Raw genomic sequence first — 12,041 nt, 5'->3', positions numbered from 1 at the left:
ATGCCAGAGGAGAGGAAGAGATTAAAGATTGTAGTTAGGTGAGTAGTGACGACTGGAGAGAGAGACTGGAGGAGATGTGAGGGAATGGGGTCAGTAGTGCATGTAGTCAGACAAGAAGAAGAGAGGAGCTTGGAGATTTCTTTTTCTGTAATGAGATCGAATGCGGAGAGTGAGCCAGGGGCAATGAGGGGAGGGATGGGAGTCACTGAACTTAGTTGTTGGGAGCGGATTTCCTGATGGATATTGTCTATTTTCTCTATAAAGTGGGAGGCCAGGTCATCAGCACAAATGTCTGTGATAGGTGCTTAAGCTTTTGGCCTGAGGAGGGAGTGAAAGATGTCAAAAAGTTTCTTGGGGTTGTTGGATAGTGAGGAGATCAGAGTGGTGAAGTAGGTCTGTTTGGCAAGGTGAAGGGCAGAGTTATAGGTTTTTAACATAAATTTGAAGTGTATGAAGTCTTCTGGTGTGCGAGTTTTCCTTCATAAGCGTTCAGCACACCTAGAGCATCGCTGGAAAAATCGGGTTTGCGATGTGAGCCAGGGCTGTTTCACTCTGTTTGGAGGTTCTGAGGGTGAGGGGAGCTACTTGGTCTAGGGTGCTTCTAAGAGTGTCATTGTAGTGATGTACGGCCAGATCAGGACAGGAAAAAGAAGAGATTGTGGACAATGATGAGTGTAAGGAGTCTGATAGTGTATGAGGGTTAATGGCATGTAAATTTCTGAATGTGTGGTAGGTAGGAGAGTGCTGGGGTGAGTGAGGATTTATGAGCATGAAGGATAGAATGTTCTGGTCAGAGAGGGGAAGCGGTGAGTTATCTAGGGAAGAGATTGAACAGAGCCGGGCGAAGACCAGGTCCAGGGTGTTACCGTCCTTGTGTGTCTCATAGGTTGAGAGGTGTGAGAGGCAGAGCGAAGTGGTTAGTGATAGAAGCTGGGATGCAGATGTGGAAGTGGGGCTGTTTATGGGGATGTTGAAGTCTCCCAGGATAAGGGTTGGTAGTTCTGAGGACATGAAGTGCGGCAGCCAGGCAGAGAAATGGTCCAGGAAGTGGGTGGGTGAGCCTACGACCGCTACTCTGAGGGATAGGGGACGAAAGAGCCTGATGGTGTGGACCTCAAAAGAAGTGAATGTGAGTGATGGAACTGGGGGGGATGACCTCGAAGGTGCATTGTGGGGACAGGAGTATGCCGAGTCCACCACCACATCTGTTTGTGGGTCTCGGGGAATGTGAGAATTGTAAGCCACCATGGGAAATGGCAGCAGGAGAGACCGTGTCAGAATCCTGAATCCAGGTTTCCGTGAGGGCCAACAGATTAAAAGAGTTTTTCAGAAAGTAATTGTGTAGGAAAGGAAGCTTGTTACATACAGACCATGGATTCCAAAGGGCACAATTAAAAGAATGAGATGAAGAAGTGCAATTAACATTAGTAAGATTATTACGGTTTCGATTTGAGGTAGGGTAGGAGTTGAGGTTGGTGGGTGATGGACCAGGGTTGGGGGAGTTGACCCTGAAATCAGTAGGAGCAGGAAGATAAAGAGCAAGTAGTTTTTGCAATTGTATGAAGTTTTTTCATGCAGTGTGTTTGGGCAAGATGGGCTGAGATTTTTCAGGAAGGTGAGAAGTGCATTTGGGCTGTACATGGGAGAGGGAAGGAGAGAGGAGCTGACCCTGGGATCTTCCCACGCTCTCATGTATAGTGCCTGATCTATTATGCTGTGGATTTCTGAATGATCTGGTTCTTCTCCTTCTCACTTGACAATCGGCATTAACCATAACTGATGGATAAGAGTCGTAGTGAATACAGACGTGCAGCTTCTGCGTTATTATAGTGTTATATTATGGCTACAATTCATGATGTGAGTGGAGATGTCACTAGTGTAAAGCTCTGCCAGTAACTGTCCCCTATACCGGACCTCTCACCCGTCAGTATAGAAGGTCATCCCAATCAGCGGCACTGGGTATTGCTCTGCTTCCATCTATTACATGAGAAGGACTAGCTGCTATATAGATCAGCGACTACTGTCGGGGAGCCCCCTGCTCAGTGTATTGGGGGTCTAGACTTCTAACTATCACTTTAAAGGCATGCATTATACTCCCAATATGCAAACCTGTCATGTAATACATGCATAGTGTATACTGGTGGCTGATGGTTGGTTACTGGTGGCTGGTGGCTTATGTCTGATGGTTAGTGACTGCTGGCTGGTGGCTGGTTGGCTAATGGCTGGTCGCTGATAGCTGGCTGGTCGCTATTTGCTGGTTGGCTGGCTGACGGCTGGCTGGTTGGCTGGTGGCTGGTTAGCTGTTGGCTGGTGGATGATGGCTGGTTGGCTGGTGGCTGATGACCGGTGGGCTGATGGCTGGTAGGCTGGTTGACTGATGGCTGGTTGGCTTATGGCTAGATGGCTGGTGCCTGATGGCCAGTTGGCTGGTGGCAGATTCCTGGTTGGCTGGTGGCTGATGGCTGGTTGGCTGATGGCTAGTAGCTGGTTGGCTGATGGCTGGTAGCTGGTTGGCTGATGGCTGGCAGCTGGTTGGCTGATGGCTGGCAGCTGGTTGGCTTATGGCTGGTTGGCTGATGGCTGGTTGACTGATGGCTGGTGGCTGATGGCTGGTTGACTGATGGCTGGTTGGCTAATGGCTGGTGGCTGATGGCTGGTTGACTGATGGCTGGTTGGCTAATGGCTGGTGGCTGATGGCTAGTAGCTGGTTGGCTGATGGCTGGTAGCTGGTTGGCTGATGGCTGGTAGCTGGTTGGCTGATGGCTGGCAGCTGGTTGGCTGATGGCTGGTTGGCTGGTGGCTGATGGCTGGTTGGCTGATGACTGGTTGACTGATGGCTGGTGGCTGATGGCTGGTGGCTGATGGCTAGTAGCTGGTTGTCTGATGGCTGGTAGCTGGTTGGCTGATGGCTGGTAGCTGGTTGGCTGATGGCTGGCAGCTGGTTGGCTGATGGTTGGTTGGCTGGTGGCTGATGGTTGGTGGCTGGATGGCTGATGGCTGGTTGGCTGATGGCTGGTTGGCTGACGGTTGGTGGGCTGATGGCTAGTTGGCTGGTGGCTGATGGCTAGTAGCTGATGGCTGGTGGCTGGTTGCCCACTTGGCAATATTCCCTGTGCTTACATATGACAGACTCTGTTCTGTACACATGGATTCATTATGATAATGATTGTTACTTTGTTTCTGCCCTAGAAGTAACAATGTAACAGCATCAGTTCTGAGTCTGTTAATCACGTGCCCTGTCAGGTTTAATAAGTGGGATTTCTTGCCTTATAAATGGGATTGGGACCATCAGTTGTGTTGTGCAGAAGTCTGGTGGATACACAGCTGATAGTCCTACTGAATAGACTATTAGAATTTGTATTATGGCAAGAAAAATGCAGCTAAGTAAAGAAAAATGAGTGGTCATCTTTACTTTAAGAAATGAAGGTCAGTCAGTCCGAAAAATTGGGAAAACTTTGAAAGTGTCCCCAAGTGCAGTGGCAAAAACCATCAAGCGCTACAAAGAAACTGACTCACATGAGGACCGCCCCAGGAAACAAAGACCAAGAGTCACCTCTGCTTCTGAGGATCAGTTTATCCGAGTCACCAGCCTCAGAAATCGCAGGTTAACAGCAGCTCAGATTAGAGACCAGGTCAATGCCACACAGAGTTCTAGCAGCAGACACATCTCTACAACAACTGTTAAGAGGAGACTTTGTGCAGCAGGCCTCCATGGTAAAATAGCTGCTAGGAAACCACTGCTAAGGACAGGCAACAAGCAGAAGAGACTTGTTTGGGCTAAAGAACACAAGGAATGGACAGACTGTGGAGACCTGGGTGTCGTAACCAGTGCCTTCCCCCCTCCCATCAGTCCCGTAATGAAACACACACGGTCCTAGGTGGGTTGAACAGGTCGGTCACAGTTTATTAATTAAATAATCAGAGAAAGGGCAATTACATATCGTAACGAGCGGCTCGCGCCGAGCTCCTGTCCGTGATCGACAGGGGAATTGGCCTAACGAGCGGTTACGACCTTTGCCCTCCTCCACTTTTTCCGCCACGGAGGATCCCGTGTACTACCTACGCGGGACTCCGACCCCACCCCTCAATGTTAAGGCCTGTTCAACCCCATCCTGTAAACCAGACAGAAAAATATCGAGGCCAATGTCGGTTAGGTGAACTCCGTCCGGTCTTAATTGTGGCGTGTTATCCCCTTGTAGCGGGCGGTGCCGGATCACGATACCGCCTCTTCCTCTCACATATTTTGCAATCCGCGCGTTGAATTTCCTTCTTGTCCGCTCTATGGCTTTTTTATCTCTTACTCCTCGCCAGACGGCCCGTGGTGTTATATCTGACCACACCAGTATCATGTTCCTGAATAGACAGCTGAACCGATCCATATCCGTTGTCACCCATTTGTACAATTCGGCCACCTTTTGTTTGCCCAGGTCATTGCCACTCGCGTGTACCACCATTATCACCGGATGTTCCGCCATCCTTGCTATGCCAACCATCTCTTTAAACACCTGTTTCCACTGGAGGCCTCTGATACCCCTCCAGTTTACTTTTATGCCCGGGAGGTAAAGATTTGTTCCTCCTGGCCGCAGTTTGGCCCTCTTTTCGGCCCAGTAAACGTAGGAATCTCCTACAACCCAAACTTCAACCCCTGTAAGAGACAACACATGTTAATTAAGCAAGTCAGGTCTTATGTATCTGGCGAAGCATGCGGACTTCCACCGACCCATTCTCTGCACCTCGGCCTCTGACACTCCTGCCCTAGCCGCTTCTGTGGCCGCCCCTATCCTGAACGAATGTGTTCCGTACTCTTTTGGATTCGCCCCGGTTTTTTCCAAGCATAGCTTGAACATTGCCTGGAATTGGTACTTGGTCAGAGGGGACCTGTCTGTATGAGTGAAGAAAAATCTACCAGCGTGTCTTATCACTGCGTATCTTCTAACCATTTTTAGCGGGCAAGCTGGGCCCTCTGTGGAGTTAACGAGGACCCATGTGCCCCTACCGGTGGGATCGCATTTGGATTTTCTAAACCTGATGCGCAGGGCGTCGCTGCATATTACCATGTCCTCATTAATTAGGCCGCCTTCCGACGCGTTTTTGTCCTGCCGGGAGTGAAAGAGAAAGTTCCCGGCCGGACACCTGGATTTAACCCCTGTAGGAGTGGCCGTAGGACCCCTCCCCTCTAGTGCCCACTGGCCGGCTGGGGGTCTTCTAATTAGTGCATCACTAAGGTGGGAGTGATGCTAGGGGGGAAATGGCACAGACCACCTTTTCGTCAGCTCTCTGTGTGCTCCCCAGTCAGAGACGCGTACCTTATTCAGTACCGCGTCTGCCATTAGACCAGTGGAAATCTGTGCTTTGGTCTGATGAGTCCAAATTTGAGATCTTTGGTTCCAACCACCGTGTCTTTGTGCGACGCAGAAAAGGTGAACGGATGGACTCCACATGCCTGGTTCCCACCGTGAAGCATGGAGGAGGAGGAGTGATGGTGTGGGGGGGCTTTGCTGGTGACACTGTTGGGGATTTATTCAAAATTGAAGGCATACAGAACCAGCATGGCTACCACAGCATCTTGCAGCGCCATGCTATTCCATCCGGTTTGCGTTTAGTTGGACCATCATTTATTTTTCATCAGGACAATGACCCCAAACACCTCCAGGCTGTGTAAGGGCTATTTGACCAAGAAGGAGAGTGATGGGTGCTACACCAGATGACCTGGCCTCCACAGTCACCAGACCTGAACCCAATCGAGATGGTTTGGGGGGAGCTGGACCGCAGAGTGAAGGCAAAAGGGCCAACAAGTGCTAAGCATCTCTGGGAACTCCTTCAAGATTGTTGGAAGACCATTCCCGGTGACTACCTCTTGAAGCTCATCAAGAGAATGCCAAGAGTGTGCAAAGCAGTCAAAGCAAAAGGTGGCTACTTTGAAGAACCTAGAATATAAGACATGATTTCAGTTGTTTCACACTTTTTTGTTAAGTATATAATTCCACATGTGTTAATTCATAGCTTTGATGCCTTCAGTGTGAATGTACAATTTTCATAGCATAGCTGTATATAGTGCTAACCACTGAGCCACTATATGTATATAGTGCCAACCACTGAGCCACTGTATATAGTGCTAACCACTGAACCACTGTATATAGTGCTAAAAACTGAGCCACCGTGCCGCCCCATATATAATACACGGCTAACCTGAGCCACCGTGCTGCCCGTGTATAGTTTTTAGGTGATGTGTATGACATGTGAACTGTGTGTAGTGTATGCATTTTGGTTGTGTAATATGTGTAACTAGATGGTGGCCCGATTCTAACGCATCGGGTATTCTAGAATATGCATATCCACGTAGTATATTGCCCAGTCACGTAGTATATTGCCCAGTCACGTAGTATATTGCCCAGTCACGTAGTATATTGCCCAGTCACGTAGTATATTGCCCAGTCACGTAGTATATTGCCCAGTGACGTAGTATACTGCCCAGCCACGTAGTATATTGCCCAGTCACGTAGTATATTGCCCAGCCACGTAGTATATTGCCCAGCCACGTAGTATATTGCCCAGTCACGTAGTATATTGCCCAGCCACGTAGTATATTGCCCAGCCACGTAGTATATTGCCCAGCCACGTAGTATATTGCCCAGCCACCTAGTATACTGCCCAGTCACGTAGTATATTGCCCAGTCACGTAGTATATTGCCCAGTCACGTAGTATATTGCCCAGTGACGTAGTATATTGCCCAGCCACGTAGTATATTGCCCAGTCACATAGTATATTGCCCAGTCACGTAGTATACTGCCCAGCCACGTAGTATATTGCCCAGTCACGTAGTATATTGCCCAGCCACGTAGTATATTGCCCAGTCACGTAGTATATTGCCCAGCCACGTAGTATATTGTCCAGCCACGTAGTATATTGCCCAGTCACGTAGTATATTGTCCAGCCACGTAGTATATTGCCCAGTCACGTAGTATATTGCCCAGTGACGTAGTATATTGCCCAGCCACGTAGTATATTGCCCAGTCACGTAGTATATTGCCCAGCCACGTAGTATACTGCCCAGCCACGTAGTATATTGCCCAGTCACGTAGTATATTGCCCAGCCACGTAGTATATTGCCCAGCCACATAGTATATTGCCCAGTCACGTAGTATATTGCCCAGTGACGTAGTATATTGCCCAGTGACGTAGTATATTGCCCAGCCACGTAGTATATTGCCCAGCCACGTGGTATATTGCCCAGCCACGTAGTATATTGCCCAGTCACGTAGTATATTGCCCAGCCACGTAGTATATTGCCCAGTCACGTAGTATATTGCCCAGTCACGTAGTATATTGCCCAGTCACGTAGTATATTGCCCAGTCACGTAGTATATTGCCCAGTCACGTAGTATATTGCCCAGCCACGTAGTATACTGCCCAGCCACGTAGTATATTGCCCAGTCACGTAGTATATTGCCCAGTCACGTAGTATATTGCCCAGCCACGTAGTATATTGCCCAGCCACGTAATATATCTCCCAGTGACGTAGTATATTGCCCAGTCACGTAGTATATTGCCCAGCCACGTAGTATATTGCCCAGTTACGTAATATATTGCCCAGTGACGTAATATATTGCCCAGTGACGTAGTATATTGCCCAGTCACGTAGTATATTGCCCAGTCACGTAGTATATTGCCCAGTCACGTAGTATATTGCCCAGTGACGTAGTATATTGCCCAGCCACGTAGTATATTGCCCAGTCACGTAGTATATTGCCCAGCCACGTAGTATACTGCCCAGCCACGTAGTATATTGCCCAGTCACGTAGTATATTGCCCAGTCACGTAGTATATTGCCCAGTCACGTAGTATATTGCCCAGCCACGTAGTATACTGCCCAGCCACGTAGTATATTGCCCAGTCACGTAGTATATTGCCCAGTCACGTAGTATATTGCCCAGCCACGTAGTATATTGCCCAGCCACGTAATATATTGCCCAGTGACGTAGTATATTGCCCAGTCACGTAGTATATTGCCCAGCCACGTAGTATATTGCCCAGCCACGTAGTATACTGCCCAGCCACGTAGTATATTGCCCAGTCACGTAGTATATTGCCCAGTCACGTAGTATATTGCCCAGTCACGTAGTATATTGCCCAGCCACGTAGTATATTGCCCAGTCACGTAGTATATTGCCCAGCCACGTAGTATATTGCCCAGTCATGTAGTATATTGCCCAGCCACGTAGTATATTGCCCAGTCACGTAGTATATTGCCCAGCCACGTAGTATATTGCCCAGTCATGTAGTATATTGCCTAGTGACGTAGTATATTGCTCAGCCACGTAGTATATTGACCAGTCACGTAGTATATTGCCCAGTCACGTAGTATATTGCCCAGTCATGTAGTATATTGCCTAGTGACGTAGTATATTGCCCAGTCACGTAGTATACTGCCCAGCCACGTAGTATATTGCCCAGCCACGTATGTCACAGGTTAAAAAATGAAAAATAAACTTATACTCACCTTCCGAGGGCCCCTTGTAGTTCGGTCACATGACCGTGACGTCCTTGGCACTGGAACCTGCCGCTTGCATGGAGCGGTCACCGGAGCGTCGCGAAAGGTGATTATATAATGATTTTTTATTTTTTTAAATTATTTTTAACATTAGATCTTTTTACTATTGACGCTGCATAGGCAGCATCAATAGTAAAAACTTGGTCACACAGGGTTAATAGCAGCGGTTACGGAGTGAGTTACCCGCGACATAACACGGTCCGTTACCGCTGGCATTAACCCTGTGTGAGCGGTGACTGCGGGGAGTGTGGAGCGGGCGCCGGGCAGTGACTGTGGGGAGTAGGGAGGGACTAATCGGACTGTGGCCGTCGCTGATTGGTTGCGGCAGCCATGACAGGCAGCTGGCGAGACCAATCAGCGACTTGGATTCCATGACAGACAGAGGCCGCGACCAATGAATATCCGTGACAGAAAGAAGGACAGAAAGACGGAAGTGACCCTTAGACAATTATATAGTAGATAAGTGTATGTGTGTAATTGTGTGTAGTATGTGTAGTGTATGTGATGTGTATTGTGTGTTATCTGTACATAGCGTTTGTGTAATGTGTGTACAAGAGAATGTGACACTCAGACACATGACAAATAATATCACATAGAGATACAAAGTGTCAATAAAAGTGCAGGTCCTTCTCCTAAACCCACAGCTCAGTGTTCCCATAGCCGCAGCCTTAGTAATGCCGGTGATGTTCACTCTCATGCCCACCTCATATAGTGCCTGCTTTATATTAGTGCCCACCTATTACCCGCTGCTTGTAGTGTCGCCCACACTGCCATCCTCATACTGACGCCCACAGCGCGGCCTCATCGTTCTGCCCACAGTGTCCACATCATAGGATGTCATAGTGCACCCCTAATAGTAGTGCGCATAGTGCCGAACATTAGAGATGGTCCCTGGATACATGAGAGAGAGGCCACATAGCGGAGGTGGATGAGACCACGTAGCGGAGGTGGATGGAGGCCACATAGCGGAGGTGGATGAGACCACGTAGCGGAGGTGGATGGAGGCCACATAGCGGAGGTGGATGAGACCACGTAGCGGAGGTGGATGGAGGCCACATAGCGGAGGTGGATGGGGCCACATAGCGGAGGTGGATGGAGGCCACATAGCGGAGGTGGATGGAGGCCACATAGCGGAGGTGGATGAGACCACATAGCGGAGGTGGATGGAGGCCACATAGCGGAGGTGGATGAGACCACGTAGCGGAGGTGGATGGAGGCCACATAGCGGAGGTGGATGGGGCCACATAGCGGAGGTGGATGGGGCCACATAGCGGAGGTGGATGGAGGCCACATAGCGGAGGTGGATGAGACCACATAGCGGAGGTGGATGGAGGCCACATAGCGGAGGTGGATGAGACCACGTAGCGGAGGTGGATGGAGGCCACGTAGCGGAGGTGGATGAGACCACATAGCGGAGGTGGATGGAGGCCACATAGCGGAGGTGGATGAGACCACGTAGCGGAGGTGGATGGAGGCCACATAGCGGAGGTGGATGAGACCACGTAGCGGAGGTGGATGGAGGCCACATAGCGGAGGTGGATGGAGGCCACATAGCGGAGGTGGATGGAGGCCACATAGCGGAGGTGGATGAGACCACATAGCGGAGGTGGATGGAGGCCACATAGCGGAAGTGGATGAGGCCACATAGCGGAGGTGGATGAGGCCACATAGCGGAGGTGGATGAGACCACATAGCGGAGGTGGATGGAGGCCACATAGCGGAAGTGGATGAGGCCACATAGCGGAGGTGGATGAGGCCACATAGCGGAGGTGGATGGAGGCCACATAGCGGAGGTGGATGGAGGCCACATAGCGGAGGTGGATGGAGGCCACATAGCGGATGTGGATGGGTGCCACATAGCAGAGGGGTGGATGGAGGCCACATAGCGGAGGTGGATGGAGGCCACATAGCGGAGGTGGATGGAGGCCACATAGCGGAGGTGGATGGAGGCCACATAGCGGAGGTGGATGGAGGCCACATAGCGGAGGTGGATGGAGGCCACATAGCGGAGGTGGATGGAGGCCACATAGCGGAGGTGGATGGAGGCCACATAGCGGAGGTGGATGGAGGCCACATAGCGGAGGTGGATGGAGGCCACATAGCGGAGGTGGATGAGACCACGTAGCGGAGGTGGATGGAGGCCACATAGCGGAGGTGGATGAAGGCCACATAGCGGAGGTACAGTAGATGTTGATTGCCGTGTAGCAGAGGTACAGTAGATGGAGGCCGTGTAGCGGAGGTACAGTAGATGGAGGCCGTGTAGCGGAGGTACAGTAGATGGAGGCCGTGTAGCGGAGGTACAGTAGATGGAGGCCACCATGCTGCTCCTGCGTTTTCCAGGTTTGGTGTTTGCTGACGATCTCTTGATGAGGAGCCACATCTGAATCAGCGCTGTCTATGAAATGTAGAGCTTCTGCTGCAATGTGTCAGTGTCTGGATGCCTCCACGTATATTTTCTCATCCCTGCAGGTCACGCTTATCGCCGGTGTGACATGAACGGCAGCTGGGATCTGGTACTGGGCAATAACCGCACCTGGGCCAACTACACCGAGTGTGCAAAGTTCCTGTCCAACGAGACCAGAGAAAGGGTAAGAGGATGATAAATGTCGCATGTCTGTGTCCATTTATGTGTTATCGAGTCTAATCTCAGCTAAATGGGGTTTGTTCATTATCTGATGGTCCTGGGGGGCTGGAGGTCTGTACATCGTGGGCTTAGTGTTGTGAATTCCGCTCTTGGGCTCCCTCCGGTGGTTGTAAGTAGCATTTTTGTGAGTTCTGCTCTTGGGCTCCCTCCTGTGGTTTTGAGTGGTATGGCTGCTTCTTGGATTTAGCTTCAGCAGCTGTTTTCACTGATCGTCTTTCTGGCTCGGCTATATTAGTCTGGCCTTATCCCTCATTCAATGCCAGTTGTCAATTGTTCCTGCCTGGAGTCATTGCTCTTAGGATTTTCCTGACACTCTGACCAGTTCAGCAAAAGCTAAGTCCTTGCTTGTCCTTTTGCAGTTCACTTGTTGTGGACTTTGTTGTTCAGCACTTTCTATGTTTTGTTCATTTGTCCAGCTTATCAGTATGGATCTATTCAGCTAGGCTGGAAGCTCTGGGCAGCAGAGTTTGCCCTCCACACCTTTAGGCAGGTGTGGAGATTTTTGCATTCCTCTGCGGTGGACTTTTTCTAGTTTTTATTACTGACCGCACAGCGTTCTGTCCTGTACTATTTCTATCTAGCTAGAAGTGGCCTCCTGTGCTTAATCTTGTTTCATACTACGTATGTCATTTCCTTCTCTTCTCACAGTCATTACTTGTGGGGGGCTAATCTATCCTTTGGGGATTTTCTCTGAGGCAAGATAGTTTTCCTGCTTCTATCTTTAGGGGTAGTTAGCTCTTAGGCTGTGACGAGATGCCTAGGCAGAGTTAGGAGCATTCCACGGCTACTTCTAGTGTTCTGTCGAGCTTAGGGACTGCGGTCGGTATAGTTACCACCTTCTCAGA

At 49.9% G+C, this 12,041-nt stretch overlaps 1 protein-coding gene across 1 annotated transcript in view; it reads left to right on the top strand.

Moving 5' to 3' along the window:
• The window catches only part of PTH1R (parathyroid hormone 1 receptor), a 279,840-nt gene that overhangs the window by 193,724 nt on the left and 74,075 nt on the right, over nucleotides 1-12,041 (top strand). Inside the window, exon 4 of the mRNA XM_069729136.1 lies at nucleotides 11,022-11,140. Coding sequence (XP_069585237.1) covers nucleotides 11,022-11,140 — 119 coding nt within the window. The remainder of the gene's footprint in view (nucleotides 1-11,021; nucleotides 11,141-12,041) is intronic.

Source organism: Ranitomeya imitator, chromosome 6 (genome assembly GCF_032444005.1).
Source record: "Ranitomeya imitator isolate aRanImi1 chromosome 6, aRanImi1.pri, whole genome shotgun sequence".
Lineage (NCBI taxonomy): Eukaryota > Metazoa > Chordata > Amphibia > Anura > Dendrobatidae > Ranitomeya > Ranitomeya imitator.
Note: the sequence above shows the minus strand (reverse complement) of the source record. Positions and strands in the feature narration are given on the sequence as shown.